Source organism: Phocoena sinus, chromosome 10, assembly GCF_008692025.1.
Source record: "Phocoena sinus isolate mPhoSin1 chromosome 10, mPhoSin1.pri, whole genome shotgun sequence".
NCBI classification, from domain to species: Eukaryota; Metazoa; Chordata; class Mammalia; order Artiodactyla; family Phocoenidae; genus Phocoena; species Phocoena sinus.
Genome location: NC_045772.1, coordinates 19,107,201 through 19,124,488, shown reverse-complemented (window position 1 = coordinate 19,124,488; position 17,288 = coordinate 19,107,201). Strand labels below are relative to the sequence as shown.

Below are 17,288 nucleotides of genomic sequence, written 5' to 3'. Positions count from 1 at the left end.
GGGAAGGAGAGAAGTACTGGAAAGACTTCCCTGCTCTTGGGGATGAGCGAGGCTCTTTTTGGAGAGCGGGGAAAATCAATATCCACGCCTTGAAAGATTGAAAAGCAGTTTGAGAGATTTAGATCAAGAAGTAGAAAGAGACACAGAAAAGCAGTTGTATTAGCTAATATTTTCTCCACCAGAAAGCCGCCCCTTGTGCAGATCTTCAGCTTAGACACAGGTGCAGGTGCCAGGGAAACTGGAGGAGGGAGCTCTGGGGTTTGGGTCTGTGTGGCAGAGCTGAGCTCCCCAAGATCTGAGCCCCCTTACTTTCAGAGAACATTGCTAAACCACTGTTCCCAGCCTCCTTTGCAGGAAGTAGCAGCCCTGTGACTGAGCTGCAGTCGGTGGAATTCGAGTGAAGGTAAGTGAGTCACCTTGAATCCTGGATCATAAAAACCTCCCGGGCGTAATTTTTACTTTCTTCTCCCATGCCTGGGAGAATGGAGACAGCTGCCAGGACCCGGATGAGGTTCTGCCATTAGATGGAAGGAGACGTGGTCTCTGCCAAGACTGCAGGAAGCAATTTCCCTATTGACCAACACTGGAAATGAACTTTTATTGGGTTAATCCATAGAGATTTGGGGGTTGTTCGATAAACAGTTGGCCCTATTGACCTTGTTACTAGAGGGCTCACCTCAGACCTCCCTCTTTCCCAAAGTCCTCCCTAACCATTCCAGTCCCCAAACTGGACCGAACCTTAGAACTGATAGTGAACTTAGAACTGATACTGTATGCTATCTGACTCATTAAACCTGGTGTTTAATCATGTACTTTGTGTGTCATGATTTAACCAAATATCACCCAAGCTGTGTTTCATGGAACACTTACCACTTAAGATAATACTGCATGGTATTCCGTGAAAAAGGGGTTCCATGGGTAAATAAACTTAAGGGGCATTGGTTGAATGGGTTTCATTTTTACAGGATTTTCCAAAGCCTCTAATGAGATAATGGGACTTGTAAATTCTTAAAATGAGGTTCTAGGATACAGCCTTTCTCCCTTTGATCATGAATTTCTTTTCAAAGACTACAATTTGAGAATCAGGCTCATGACCCTTGTAGAAGTCCTATGAGGCAGTGAATTTAGTTTGATCTGATACTCTGTGTTCAAAGTATAAAACACAGTGCACAGAGTTCTGCAGCATCAGTGTGAAAAGCTTGGCCTGGGGAAAGAAGTAGGGGGAAGGCTTTACGGAAACCTGGATATATGAGTTGGGCCTTAAAAGATGAAGAGAGGTTTGCCAGCAGGGAAAGAAGTGAGAGGATAAGGAAGAGTGTCCCGGAGAAAGGAAATGACATGAACAGGAGCACAGAGGCTGGGAGATGGTCAGAGAAAGGAGAGTCCGTTTTATAAATGGGAATCCCACAGACCCACTTGAATTCCGCCTGTCAAGCTGTATCCCAGTCCCCTCCGGCATCCCTTGGGAAGAGTGGGCACCCCTCCCTGCTCTACTCCGCTGGAGGGCAGGAACCATGTCTTATGAATCATTTCAGCCCCCTTCCCTCTACGCGGTTTGGGACACAGTTCACATACACGTGAGGCCACACAGCCCTCTTCGTCTGAGATTTCCCCTCTGAAAATGAGAAAATACAATCCTCCCAGGATGGTTATAACGTTTAAATTTTGAAAATGTGGATAAAACATTTAGCACAGTGCCTGACATACAGTCCACGCGTAAGAAATGCTAGCTGTGAATGTCATTTGCTTAATAAATGTTTGTGGAAGGAAGGAGGGAAGGAGGGAAGGCGGGAGACTGCTGGCAGAAGAAAGAAGGTCAGCTACCCCATTTCACGGCCCCGCTTCACTAGCGAGCTGAAAGGCAAATGCCCTTTACCCTGCATTTCAGGAACAATCTCCCTTGGCCTCGTTTCTCCAAGTGGCTGTTTTGGAGGCCCTGAAGTGAGTTGCTGGGTCCAATGCCAGCCCATGCTGCCAGGGCAGGGGGTCAGGGGGAGATCGTCCTGAACACCAGGGGACCACAAGGAATGGAGGGTTCTTTCAGGGTAGGACATCCCAGCCACTCCTCACGGCGAGGCCAGGCCCTGTGAGGCCCAGAGGCTGCAGGGAAGCACCCTGGAGGGTTTACTCTTGACATTGGCCCGTGAGTTCCCGGGATCTGATGAGAAGCCACAGGAAGGAACAGAGAGAGCCTGGCCTCCTCATCAGGGGGACTGTGTACCTCATAAATTATAGTTTTATGATAAAATGCATGACATGGAGAGGCCAGCGACCCAAAGATATGGGCTGGATCTGTAAAGACAATGAATTCCAGGGTAGTTTTAAGCCCAGCCCTGACTGCCTCTGAGGAGACATGAGGATAAAGAGAGGGAACAGGCCATATCTGAGGACTGGCCTCTTCCCCCACTGTGCCACGTGAGCCAGGCAAGTGGCCAACAGATGGGACATGAGACAGGGAAGGAGGAGGCAGCTGGGGAAGAGGAGAAAACACCCCGACAGGCCCATACCAGGTACGGGGTCAAGAGTGGCTAGCTTTTCTTAGAAACAGTATTTTTGGAGATGCTTTGCTCCCAGGGCAGAGAGGCCCGACACCGACTCGTCAAAGGAGATGTAAAGCTTCTCCTTGTACGACATTGGCCATCCCCAGGGCTCCATGGGACTGGGTTGCATCCTACCCAGGAAGATGGGCCCAGCATCCAAATGCTCCGACTTTACCTCTAGTTTTTGCAGGGAGAGGAAACTGTCAAACTCTTAGAGGAAAACATAGGCAGAACACTCTATGACATAAATCACAGCCAGATCCTTTTTGACCCACCTCCTAGAGAAATGGAAATAAAAACAAAAATAAACAAATGGGACCTAATGAAACTTCAAAGCTTTTGCACAGCAAAGGAAACCATAAACAAGACGAAAAGACAGCCCTCAGAATGGGAGAAAATATTTGCAAATGAAGCAACTGACAAAGGATTTATCTCCAAAATTTACAAGCAGCTCATGCAGTTCAATAACAAAAAAACAAACAACCCAATCCAAAAATGGGCAGAAGACCTAAACAGACGTTTCTCCAAAGAAGATATACAGATTGCCAACGAACACATGAAAGAATGCTCAACATCATTAATCATTAGAGAAATGCCAATCAAAACTACAATGAGATATCATCTCACACCATTCAGAATGGCCATCATGAAAAAATCTAGAAACAATAAATGCTGGAGAGGGTGTGGAGAAAAGGGAACCCTCTTGCACTGTTGGTGGGAATGTAAATTGATACAGCCACTATGGAGAACAGTATGGAGGTTCCTTAAAAAACTACAAATAGAACTACCATATGACCCAGCAATCCCACTACTGGGCATATACCCTGAGAAAACCATAATTCAAAAAGAGTCATGTACCAAAATGTTCATTGCAGCTCTATTTACAATAACCAGGAGATGGAAGCAACCTAAGTGTCCATCATCGGATGAATGGATAAAGAAGATGTGGCACATATATACAATGGAATATTACTCAGCCATAAAAAGAAACGAAATTGAGCTATTTGTAATGAGGTGGATAGACCTAGAGTCTGTCATACAGAGTGAAGTAAGTCAGAAAGAGAAAGACAAATACCGTATGCTAACACATATATATGGAATTTAAGAAAAAAAAATGTCATGAAGAACCTAGGGGTAAGACAGGAATAAAGACACAGACCTACTAGAGAATGGACTTGAGGATATGGGGAGGGGGAAGGGTAAGCTGGGACAAAGTGAGAGAGTGGCATGGACATATATACACTACCAAACGTAAAATAGATAGCTAGTGGGAAGCAGCTGCATAGCACAGGGAGATCAGCTCCGTGCTTTGTGACCACCTAGAGGGGTGGGATAGGGAGGGTGGGAGGGAGGGAGATGCAAGAGGGAGGAGATATGGGAATATATGTGTATGTATAATTGATTCACTTTGTTATAAAGCAGAAACTAAGACACAATTGTAAAGCAATTATACTCCAATAATAAATAAATAAATAAATAAATAAATAAAATAAAGGTGAGGAGCCTGAAATCCAATTTCTATCCTTAGATTAAGTAACTTCACAAGTAAGAATCAAAGAAGCTCTGGGAGTTCACACACAGGTGGAAGATTCACTGCCAAATTATCATAACAGTGAAAGACTGAAAACCTCCTACAAGCTTGCTGTTGGGGGCTGGTTAGTAAGTTATGGCACTGCATTTAACACATATATATTCATGTCTGTCTAAATAAAGAAATAAAATATTGATTATTTTTGGACAGTGTAATAGGTGATTTTTGTTTTTTCTGTTCTGAAGCCTAGGAGCAGGGGGGGAATTCACCTTTGCTTCTGTTTATAAAACACTTTCTCAGTGTAAAAAAATGCAGAATAGTACCAAGAGAAATAAATAAGATAAAAAAAGAGATTATGGATGATCTTCATTCTCTTCCTCATGCTTTTCTGTACTTTCGAGTCCATTCTAAGGGGTTTACGATTTGAATTGGAACAACAACTGTTCATATTTTAAAAGGCCAGCCTACCCCCGAAATAGTTTGCTCTTTGTCTCTGTGAAGGGGTCTGAATTTCTGCCACTGGCTAAATGTTTGTCCTCAGGCACCGTGAGCACTGAGGTAAGAGTCAAAGGATCCAAAGTTCAGCATGGGACCTTAGAAAAGTTATTTACTCATGTTGGGCCTTAATGAATCTGTCTGTAAAATGGGAACGTCAGTTTTGCTTACTGAAAAGAGCCCTTGTGAAGAGCAAGTTCACAACCTGCTCAACTGTAAAGACCACATAAATGGAAGAAGAAAACAGAGTCCTGATGAAATGCAGAGGCTCCCAGTAAGTTACAGTAACCATCGCTTTTGTGAAGGAAAACAGCTTCCACGTCATTTAAAGATTGAGGGACCATTTGCCTGGGCAGAGAATAAAAGACCATCAACATGATGGTGGCATTTCTCACCTACGGGCTGCTCCTCCCTGGAACCCTCCGCCCTAGAAAAGGGGAATGATTAAGGTCCCTGACCCCAGTCCTTCACTTAGAAATATTAAAGGACACGGGACACAGTCCTAGTTCTCTGTCAGATACATCAGATCTTTTAAATTCTGACTACAACCCACCACCCAGGCTCATAATCTGACACGCTCAAACGCTCACACCTAACACGCCAGCCAGCCATTCCCCAAATATTCCAGATACTTTCAGAACGCTGAGCCTTTGCATATGCTGTACCCTCAGCTCATAAAACCTCTCAGTTCCTTATTGGACTAGACTTTGAAATCCAGTTCCAGTGTCACCACTCCCTATAGCTCCACTGTACCTGGCAGAGTTGTTAGTAGTTTAGTGTTTCCCAAACGCTTGATTTAAACCTCTGGAGTTGGACCAAGTCAGAAATAAAGATAATTTACGTGTGTGTGTGTGTGTGTGTGTCTGTATACACATCACTTACATACATATATGATACATAAACAATAGTTTCTGGATGTAGATAATAATCTGTATTTGCTTCAACAATAGTAACCATGGTAACGATGTTGCTGAAGATGTCTAAGTAGGCACTCAATAAATATTTGTGGTACAAGCAAACAAAGACACATTGCTCCAAAGGAAGGGCGAGGAGTCTGGTGCGGCAGGGGAGGTACCAATAGAATCTCATCAGAGGGGCCATGGACTCACGGGGTGGTCTGCATCCAGTTCCGCTCCATAGCTGAGAATCTGATTGGCAAATTTGTCGAGCTCTTGAATGGTTCTTGGGAACCAGGGCACTGCAACACAGAAAGGGCAAAGTCCTGAGCAGCTGATTGGCAGGACACGGCCAAAGGCCTCACCAAGATCAGAAGCTTGGGACCAGCTCCAGTTAAAGTCCATGGTGGTGGCAAGTGGGGTCCCAGATAACCCCCAAAAGTCAAATCTTATTTTCCTTGGAAACTAATTTTATTTACTTATTCAACTTTACTGAAGTATAATCAACAAAACTTTAAGGTATTTTAAGCATCTACCATGGGGATTTGATAGACATATACATGGTGAAAGGATTCTCCCCATTCACATGCATCACCTCACATATGTATCTTTTGTGGGGGGAGGATTCTACTCTCTTTGCAAATTTCATTGATGCAATACAGTGTTATCGACTATAGTCATTATGTTTTACATTAGATCCTCAGACCTCAGTCATCTTATAGCTCAAAGTTTGTACCCTTTTACCAACCTCTCCCTATTTCCCGACCCTTAAGCGCCTGGCAACCAGTTATCTACTCTCTGTTTCTATGAGTTTACCTTTTTGAAGATTCCACCTAGATGTGATACCATGTGGTATTTAACTTTTTTTTTTTCTGTCTGACTTATTTCACTTAGCACCTTGGAAACTAACTTGAAAACACATTCCTAAACATACTCTCTTTCCTGGAAATTTTCTCTGAATTGTATCAAAATTCATCTCCTCTCCGCCTATCGTAGCATAGTGGAGTGGTTTTTGAAGGTTTACTGTAGCAGCAGAATATTTCATGTAATATGTGTTTCAGGCATATTCCGGAATATAAATTAGGTAAAACAGAGCTGTTCTACTGTAAGCACAGATGAGCCCGTGAGCTCTCTTCTCCTGACCCCATCTTCCTATCATGAGTCTCCCTCCCAAAAGGGCCCCCCAGGGACCCCAGCAAAACCGTTTGATGCCAAAGTCAATTTGAAAGCCACTGGTGACGTAGAATGAATGCAGTCCGGCAGTTTGACGATGCCTTGCAGCACCTAAAAATCTGTGGGCTCGTTCTGAAGCAGTGGCATAGCGGGAGAGAAGATGGGGTCTGCGTTGTGTGACCCACAGTGACTGGGTCCTGCAGAGGGACCCCGGGGCAAAGCGCAGATGGTAGCTCCTAAATGGATGTGGCCTTCAAGAAAGAAGACACACTGGGAGTGGAGCCATCCTAAGAATGAACAGACCAGGACATTTTGAACTGTAAGTTCCAAGCAGTCAGGAACCAGGCAGGAGTGTACTGTAGTTCTAGGTGCATGGAGGGAAAGGAGGAAAGGTTAGGGGAGAAGATGCTGAACCTACAGCCAGTTAGGTCTGGCTTCGAATCTAGGCCCTAGCTGCCTATTTATCTTCTCTGTGTCTCAGTCCCAACTCCGTAAAACGGAGAATAGCAGCAAGAGCGATAGAAAGCATCCCAAACATTTTTTGAGACCTTACCATGTGCCAGGCTCTATGCTTAGCATCTTTGGTGAAATATCTCCTTTAATCTGGGGATTGTTGCGGGGTGTAAATGAGAATGCAGGCAAAGGGTGCAGCCGAGTGGCCCACAAAAAGGTAGCTTTCCATCTCTTGCACGTTATTTCTGATTCTGGCCCTGCTCGGGTGGGGCAGGAAAGAACATGCATGCCATCTAGTGGCCAGAGTGAGGAACTGTCTTCCATGGTCTATAATAACGGCATCAGATGGGAAACAGCTGCATTCCACCAAAAGAAGATGCTTATCTGAATAGCGGTAATAACGGTCCATTTAGAGCCTCGTTTCCATAGATCTGAGATGCTAAGCTTTCTACTTCCTATGTTAGTAATAAAAACTAACACTGAGTATCATTCTAAATACTTTGCTTAGTATTTGTACTATTGGTGGGTACTGTGGGTCTCCCCATATTATAAATGAGAAAACTGAGATACAGAGAGGTTAAGTGACAAACCCAAATACACACACTGCTAGGAAACAGTGGATTAAGGATTGGAACTCGGGCTTGGATGACTCTGTGGTCTCAGGTCTGGACCGCAAAATCTGTCCTGCCAGGTATGGGGGTGGGGCGCACAGTGGTTGTGAGGGCTGGAGCCTGACGGCCTGATTGTCTTTACAGTTTCCCACCTGAAGGCTTCCATGCCCCTAAAACCAGCCCACTTCTCAAGGTGAGCTCCCTATGGTAGTAATAATGGGAACAGACGCAGTAATTCCAGCTAATGCTTATATAGTTCTTGCTGCGTGCTAGGCAGTGCCCTAAACACTTTACCTCTTCAAGGACCTCTGCGGTCCCAAAGGCTAGACTTTGGAGTCTGGGATGACTCAGCGCCATGTTCTGTTCACTTAGCATGGGACCTGACTTCCCACTTTGTCACCTGAATTCTCCTCAAGCTTCTCTTTCTCCCTGAATCCAGTGCCTTCCCTTGCACAATGGACCTCTGTTATCAGCACTGAAAATGGGGTCTATTCCCTACCCGAGTTTGGAAGGGCTTGAGGAAGGACATCCTATTGCAGTCAGCCAGGACTCGGGATTTCCTCCAAGACCCTTCCTGGTTCTCTAGCATGTTGTCGTCCTGTTACCTCACTTCCAAGGCAGCCCATCCCCACTCGTTCATAGTCTCTCTTTTGCCTAATAATTATCCATAATTCTGGCAATAACAGCTGCCCCCAGCCCTTTCCTGCTGCACCCCTTTCTGACTTGGGGGGGGCGGCGTGGCCGTTAGCCCTGCCAAAGGTGTTTCCATGATTATGTACTGAGCATCCACTACTACCAGGCACTGGATATTGAGAGGTGAATACAGTGGAGTCTTCATGCCTGTGGTGCTTATATTCTAGTGAGGGTGACAAGGAATAAACAATAAATAAATTTAAATATATAACAATGCCGGGTAGCTCCTGAAGAAGAACAAAGTAGTGCAAGGAGATGGGGATACTATTTTATATAAGATCCTGTGGCTCCAGACCCCAGGGTGAGGGTCCTAGAGACATGACACGACCTTGCCATGGCTCAAGGGGACTGTAATAGCCAGAGTCTGTTCCTAGATCTGTCCCAGATCCGGTTCCCTATTTGCCTCAGGGAGACACAGACTGGTCATGGTTAAGGACCTGGATAACAGAGCCACACAGGCTTAGGCTTGAATGCTGTCTCTATATTTACCCTCTGTGGCATCCAGGACAAATTATTCCTCTTTGCGCCTCAGTCTTCCCATAAGTAAAGTGGGGATAATAAAGTATACTTTATAGAAACAACAGAAGTTTAAAAGAGTTAATATGTGTGATTTGTTGAGAACAGTGTCTGGTACATAGTAAATACAGACTCATGTTGAAAATATTGTGGGTCCGGCTCCAGACCACCGCAGTAAAGAGAATAGCACAGTAAAGTGAGTCACGTGAATTTTGTGGCTTCCCAGTACATATAAGAGTTATGTTTACATTATACTGTAGTCTATTCAGTGTGCAATAGTATTATGTATGAAAAAACAATGTACATACCTTAAATTAAAAATACGTTATTGCTAAAAAATGCTAAGCGTCACCTGAGCTTTCAATGAGTCATAGTAGTGATAGCAAAGATCACTGATCTCAGAACACCATAACAAATATAATCATGAAAAAGTTTGAACTATTATGCGAATTACCAAATTGGGACGCAGAGACAGGAAGTGAGCCAATGCTGTTGGGAAAATGGCACCAGTAGACTTGCCTGACACAGGGCAGCCACAAACCTTCCATTTGTAAGAAACACAGAATCTGTGAAGCACAGTAAAGCAAAGCACAACAGAAGAGGTACGTCTGTACTAGTATTATTCAGCCGCAAGCTCCAGGGATTTTTTTTTTCTTTTTACTCTGCCGTTAATATAGTGCAGGGAGCAGAATAGAAAGTCTTTCCGCGAGGCCAGGAAGTCAACCACTTATTCTGTTGTGTAACTGAGTGCCTATTTTATCGCTCAGAGCCTTAGTTTCTTTAGCCACGAAATGGATTAAAACTGTCATTCCCTATTATTGCCATCATTGCATACATTAAATGCTATAGGAAATGGGACACATCTTAGCAGAGTGACTGGCCCACACAGTAAGTGCTCAATCGGTGTTTACAATTAGGATGGGAAAAAGTTTAATGATGATGATGAAGAAGAAAAAGGAGGAGGGGAAGAGGAGGAAAGAAGGGAGACTGGAGTTAGAAGCTCCTTTTCAATCTGGCTCTGATGTTACCAGCGTTCCTGAGCTTGGGCCTCAGTTTCCCCCTGTATAAAATTCGAGCTGGGGGATTCACTAGCCGCTGTAGTCCCTTTTGGGTTTCATATTCCAACTATGGAGGGCTGAGGCTGGCCAGGGGACACATGAAAATATATTGATACTTCCAGTCAGTTAATGTGTCGGCCTCGCTTGTTTCTGGAAGTAGAGCCACTGCACTTCTTCAGCATCCAAAATGCATGGCCCCCACCATTTCCCTTTCTCTCACCCAAGAAACAGGGCTCTACTCCGGAGAGAAGCTTTGTTGTCCCCGCCTCGGTTCACAGCTGGGTGTGCTGGCCGGCTCCCAACTGAACGCCAGAGGGCAGCAGAGCAGCATATTTTCAGCTTTGGCTGACCTTTTTTTTTTTTTTTTTTTTTTTTCTTCTCTCCTCCAAAGGGAAAACACTTTGTAGTTGGGCCACATGGCTTGGTTCAGACCTCTTGGCGGAAAAGAATATCAGAGAACTTGAGAGGGCTGCAAAGACTCAAAGGATTCAAGTCTTGACAAAGAGAAGGCAAAGGTCGAAGCAGCTTAGCAAGCCCCAGGACCTAGTCAGGGAGACTGTCAGGGACCCCCAGGGGAGGGGGCACTGCGAGGCCATGGGGTGCTCACCCAAGTCCAGGGGCCTTCAGTGGCTTCTGGGCCCCATCATCATGTGGAAAAGGCCCAGAACAGAGCAGGCTAGAGAAGTGGCAAAGCTTTGTGGCTATAGTCACACAGACTCTGGAGCCAGACTGCCTAGGTCCAAATCTCACCACTGCTACTTTGAGACGTTGAGACTTTGTGCAAATTACTTAACCCCTTCGTTCCCCAGGTTCCTATCTGTAAAACGGCTATAATAAGAGTATGTACTTCCGAGTGTGTGAGGGTTAAATGAGCTAAGGCAGGACTAGGACAGTGCTTGGCACAGATGCGTTATGAGTATTTGGTATTATTATCACTATCGTGATCATTATTATCATTAGAGAAAGCCAGGTAATAAGGGGGGAGGGGCCTGCTACACACTTTCTCCAGGCAGCAGCCCAGTGCTACCTTTGAATCGGTTCCCCCATCCCCTCCCCAGACCTCACGTGAGGTTAAGGTGTCGTCTCCCGGAGGCCCTTGGGTACAGCCTCTGTGGTAGAAAAGAGGACCCAGGCTGGGCTTGACGATTAAGAGAAGTAGTTCACCAGCTGTCAGCCTGGGGAGCAGGGACGAGCAGGGCTTAAGGAAATGAGACCCAGGAGAGGCAAGTTCTGGGTGTTGGGGGGTCAGGGGGGACCAAGGTCCTGCCATGGCTCACTGCCTGGGGAAGAGGCCCAGCTGAGCACGGCTGGGAAGCAAAACAGGGTGCGGACCGCAAGTGCTACAGGCAGGAGACTGCAGAGAACCGATTGGAAGCCGGTAGGTCTGCGTTCAAGTTTCAGCTTTCCTACCCATCCCTCCCACAGACAAAGTTCCTTGATTCCTGAGTTTCTGGCTTCTCATCTGTGAAACAGGTGCGGCAGCCAAGCGCTCACCTACTCTTCGGTTAGGATGAGAAGCCACTGACCCCCAGTAGGTAGACCTGTGTGTCATCATTACACTTGAACCTCTCACAAAAAAGTCCCAGGGACACTTGTCCGGTTAAGTAAGGTTCCGCAGGCCACTGGTGGCAGGGGCAGGGCTCATACTTGTGTCTCCATCCTCGACACCTGGGCTCTTCTAATTTCCCCAGCCCCAAAGTTACAGTTACCTATTTTTCAAGTTACATGTTTTGTGAGCTTCCCATACATCAGATGCTGCACTAGGCACTTTACTTCCATTGTCTGTTTTAATTCTCAGAGTAACCCTAGGGGGGTAGACACGATTATTTCCGCTTCACTGATGGGCAAACTGAGGCTCAGAGAGAGGAAACGACTTGTTCAAGATCACAGCACCGGCTGGGAGGGAATCCGAACCCTGTAGCTTGTGCCCTGAACGTGTGCGCTGAGCTGTGCTAGGCTGGTTTAGAATAAGGTGCAGGTGAGCGGCCCTTGACTTTAGATTTCTGTTCTCCTGCCTGGAGAGGGGAAGGAGATGACAAACTAACACAGGAATTCAGAGGGGCTTGAAGAAAATCCCTAGGACAGCCTCGGGTCCTCACCACCTTCCATCCCGAGCCCCCCTGGCTTTAGGGGAGGTGACTATTTAACACCTAAGTCCTCGGTTCCTCAAAGACACCTTCACATTTCCTTTCTCTTCTTCAGTGACACTCACAGGCCCTTCCCCTCCCACCCAGTCTCACTCACAAAGCCGGGAATCCAGACTGACCCCAGCGACCCAGGCCTCTGTTTTGAAAAGTTAAATCAGATTAGCTCATTAATGACCTTTGCAAATACATCCGCGGTGGGCTGGCCCCTGTGAGCCCCTCCACGGGCTCACGGGCTGCGGGGCTCCGCAGTTAATGAATGGCTTGGGCAGGCTGGTGCAACAGAGGCCCTCTGTGAAGAAAGAGACATCCGGGGTGGGGGCGGGGTGCGGATCATTAATAAATATTGATTTGGCTCCAAGGGAAGCAGCCCGAGGGAGAGCTGGCCCTGGACACCCACGTCGTGGTCTCATTAAGTCGGGGTCAACTGCTCAGCCTGGGCGCCGAGGGGCGGCTGGCTCAGGGGTGTTCCTGAGCAAAAGCCTTCCGCAGCCCCCAGGCCTGGCTGGAGCCTGCTTCCCAGCGGGTCAGAACTGGCCCATTAAATTTATAGCAGTTCAAGGTGCAGCCTGGGTCCTATCTAACCCCCTCCCTCCACCAGCCCCAGGGTGTCGCCAACAAGGCACCCAGGCTTGCCCCAGACTTCTGTCTCCAGGCTGTCTCGGGGAGAGCCATAAATCCTCGGCTTCCTAGGCCCAAAATAGAAGGGTGTTTTGCACCCCTTCTTCCCAGGCTCCTGGATGTCCCCTCCGAAGCCTCCTATGGCCTCCAGCTGGGCAGAGAAGCCTTTGCTGTGCTGATCACAACAGATGAAGACTTCTGAGGGGGTTAGTTTTCCCTTTTAAGGAGCTTCTATTTTCTTTTTTGAAGAAGGAACGCCCTTCAGGAAGGTCTTGGCGAGAACGGGTGACCCAAACGCTGGCCGATGGAGCCAAGCTGGTCCCTGCCTCCTGGATGGAGTGCAGGCGTGGTAGGGCAGGGCCCACTTTTATCACTGACAGCCCAGGCAAAGCCTTTGATCTCTCCTTCCACATGTCAAAATGAGAATGAGAACCAGATGAATAAAAGGAACCTAGCAGGAAGTAAAGAGTGAAATGGTGTGGAAATGAATAAATGGATGGAATGAGTGAAAGATACAAGGGAAATAATGAATAAGGAAAAGGGCATTTATTCCAAACACCAATCTAACCTGGAGCTATCCTCCTCATAGCCTTTTTTTTTTTTTTTTTTTTTTTCTCATAGCCTTTTTAAGATGTCACTTATCTTATAAACTTACCTATTGGCAGGTTGTCCACCATATTCCCAAATACTGAATTCTGTTTTCTGAGCGCTCACGTTGCCCTGAGATCTGACTACTGGCTACTTACAGCTGGAGTTACAGTCAACCTCCATTGGATCAAACAGAATGCATCGAAAGCCTTTTCCATATGTCTGTCCCCCTCCAGGAGCCCCTCCTTGGCCCTGCTCCCCCTCTCCCCACCATGCCCAAGAATGACTTCAGTGTATCTTCGAGGTGCTCCTGACACACGCCTACTTCCCTGTTCCTGCATAGACATGGCCAAACAGCAACTACCTCCTACACCACAGGACATGTGAGTCAAGGCACCACGTGTGTTGTTTTCCGTACTGCATCCCTCCGTGTGGCTGCCACTGAATGGATGCTCAATAAATGAGTTGAATGAATGATCAACCGAACTAGGGCATAAATGGGAATGAAAGAGAAGAAGGTGGTAAAGCAGACTCCGGTTTCTGAGAAGGAGTAGTAAGAGAAAAAGGAAGAAAACCCCAATCGTCAGGATTTTAATAGGTAAGAGCCACGTAATTCATAAAATACTAAGGAAAAAGAGAATTCTAGGGGGAAAATGGCGTCAAAGGCTACAAATATTTCAAAGAGGATGAAAGCAAGAAAGAGGTTACTGCTTTTGGTAATGGATGTTGTCAGGGTGGTAAGGAAGAAGAGAAGGAAAAAAGGGAGGGGGGAAAAGGGAAGGAGGGAGGGAAAAAAGCGGGAAATCTGAATGTGAAGCTGTTTCCTAGACCAGGGCTATTTCCAATATAACACATGGCCAAGTGGATAATGTCAAGCGTCCAAACCATGTTCACAGGAAGTCAGCTTTGGGAATGAGATACCATTCCCAGGGCCCCCCATATCCTCCCAAAGAGGAAGTTATCTCCCTGGCTGCGAGGTGAGGCTGGCCCCAGTGAGGGGGTGACTGCCACCAACTCCCTCTGTGTTATTAGCCTGGTCAGTGTGTCCACCCGATGGAGCTGGTGGTGGCAAATAGTCTGACATTAAGCTGAGGTTATAGATCGTAAAGCTCCTCCCTTATTGAGGCTTAAGGAGGAATAATATCAAGGGCCTGTTCAACTCAACCCATCAAACACCCTAACACGCAGAGTGCCTTGCACGAAGACCCCATGAGCCCTAGAAGGTGGCCAAGTGGGTCTTAGGTCAACTTCACAGGTGAGGAAGGAGAGGTAAAGAGGTCTCCCAGATGGCAGGGAGTCAGATGGGATTCAAACCTAGCTGGCAGTGTACAGAACAGGACTCCAAATCCCGCCTCTCGACTCTAAACTAATTGCTCTTTTTGACTTCCTGTGATACTCCCTCAATCCAGCATGAATGGCAACTTGACATTCAGTTAAAATCATTTCATATTCCTTTATTACCCCTTCAGTCGAGGGAACACACCTGTCACAGACAGAAAAGGGGTTCTCAGTGTAATTATTTGTAATTTTCACAATCCCAAAAGCACATCACGGTGGCCTATCTTTACCAAAGAACAGGAGTTTGGGGATTCTGGCTTTGCCTCAACCGTAAGATTCACCGGGTGTCCTTAGAAAAGACTCAGGGACAAGTTTACTGACCATTTTGCATGGATCCTTTATGCCAGGCACATTGTGCAAAGTGTATCACAGAATCCACACAACCGCAATGGCACACAGATATATCTTCATCTTACAGACGAGAAAAGCTAGGCCTACAGAGGGCGAGTAACTTGGCCAAAACAACTACAGCCCTGGAACTGAACTGGAAAAGTGAAGACTCCAAAATCCACACCACGGTTCAAGTGTACCACTGTCTCACTCCCTAATGCTGAGAGTGAGAATCACGTTATCTGTTGCCCTGGCTATCTGAGTTGACTGTGGCGAAGCTTCCACGAGACAACCTAAGGGGAAAATCGTTTGGATTTGGCATGCAAATAAGGAATTCCTGTTAGAATGAAAGCCTGCTTATAATCTTATGATCTTCCTCAGCTTGAAGCCCTGCGACCTGGCAAACAGACTGGCTACAAGCACAGCATTTACTCGGGATCTTCCCTTGCCAGTGAACGGAGCTGCCTCTAACAGATTGCGAAGCAGCAAGCCCTGGACCGGCTTCCAGTTGCAGGGTTGATGCCACCCTCCCCTCAATGGGCTTATCCTCTCAGCGGCGAGTCTGCTTGTCTCGATGAGGCAGAGTGCAAACGGAAGTCCCGTCCCCAGCTGCCAGAGGACTTCCGGCAACATCGACACAGGCAGCAAGCATCCCGGTAGACTGGAAAAGGCTGTCAGTCATTCCTGTGTGTCTTTACAAACATGCCGACCCTGGGTCTCCTGCAGGCCCAGGGCCACGAACATCTACAGCCCTGAGGCACACTTCGGGCTGAGTGAAATGCATGGGAGGAGGTTTGGAAGTGAGGAGGGGGACAAAGGAAAGATGATGGAAACAGAACAGAGGAGCAGAGGGAGAGAGAGAGGAAAAGCAGGCACAGGTGACGGAAATGGGGAAAACCCCCGACCATCTGGACCCCCTCCTGCCCTAAGCAGCTTCTCTCCACAGGGTCGCAACTCTTTGGGAACAATGACCCTTTTGAAAATCTTCTCTCCTAAAAAATATGCATGCAGGTGCACATGTACCACTTTGCCCAAAATCCCAGGGGCTTTTCAGACTCCTCCGAGGAACCCTACCCTTCCTCCTCCCACGACGGATCTGAAACTGCAGACTTACCATGGCACTGCCTTTCACGGCAGCAATGTTGAAGCAGAAAAGGGAAAAACTCAAGAGGGCTGGGAGGGGAGAGGGGCATATACGAGGGAAGGAATAAATATAGTGATGCTACTTTGTCGTCTCACAATTAAATCTTTGTCTTCTCCACTTAAATCATTGCTTCAGGAATTCATCCAAATAAGAAGACAAAATCATAAGAGCCCCTAGGCTAGATATAGGTAGTAGATAGAGAGATGAATAAATAGATAGATAGCCTTTCTACTCCCCACAGAAAATCGCAGTTGTCCTGGCAGTCTGGACTCCCTTTGTTTCCACAGCAAGACCCTTACAATCACCACCACAGCGTGAACGAAATCTACTCAATGGCCAACTGCTCTTGGAAAATAACGCCAAACGGATAAATTTCTCAAAAGGTGATGATCCTACACCTCTGTCTAGCCAAGTCATTTTGTCCATCTGCTTCTCCTGGCTGCAATGTGGCTCCATGTAGGAATTTTCCACTCCCCCCGCTCAATGTAATGTCATGCAGAAGACTCAAAGGGAAAGGTAAAAGGATTAGCAGATTGATCGATGGAAGATATTAATGCTCTTTCATGTTGGGTTGGAGAAGGATTTGAGGTCATCAGGAGAGAGGGTAGCCGGAGAATAGACCTCAAGTATTCAAAAGACTCTGGATTAAAATCCTATTAAACTCCCATCAGCTTCTCTAGGACGCATTTTAGAAGGTTGGGGTTTCTTTAACATGTCACCATAATTAGCCTTCCCTTAAGCTGTTTTGGGTGGGGAAATTTAGCAATTAAGAAACTGAAAACTTTCATTTTCTAGCGCCCACACGGCCTTTTGAACGGTTTGAAAACCAGAATGGAAAGTGGTTTAGCCTAATTGATTTGAGGGGTTCAGATCTCTCCCCTTCAACCTGCTGTCAGACTCACCCCTGAGATCTGAGCCCCTCGATAGAAAGGGCATTTTGTCAAGTGAAAGAATCAAAGGTTCGGATCTATGATGATGCCTTCCTTCTTCCAATCAACCTCCCGTGGGGTTCAACGGAAAGAACAACTCTGCAAAAGGATGGTTGTTTCCCCTGAAAAGGTCTGTTCCTGGGCCCAGATTCCAGTTCACAAAAACTACCCCAGAAACCCGAAGGGCCCGTGTCTCTCAGCAGGTGCCAAACTGGGCTGTTTCAGCGT

The 17,288-nt window shown here is 46.7% G+C and overlaps 1 protein-coding gene across 1 annotated transcript in view; it reads right to left on the bottom strand.

Annotated features, from left to right (window-relative positions):
- Positions 1-17,288, bottom strand: part of PAH (phenylalanine hydroxylase) — a 71,159-nt gene that overhangs the window by 28,414 nt on the left and 25,457 nt on the right. Inside the window, exon 4 of the mRNA XM_032645755.1 lies at positions 5,676-5,764. Within this exon, the coding sequence (XP_032501646.1) occupies positions 5,676-5,764 (89 nt within the window). The remainder of the gene's footprint in view (positions 1-5,675; positions 5,765-17,288) is intronic.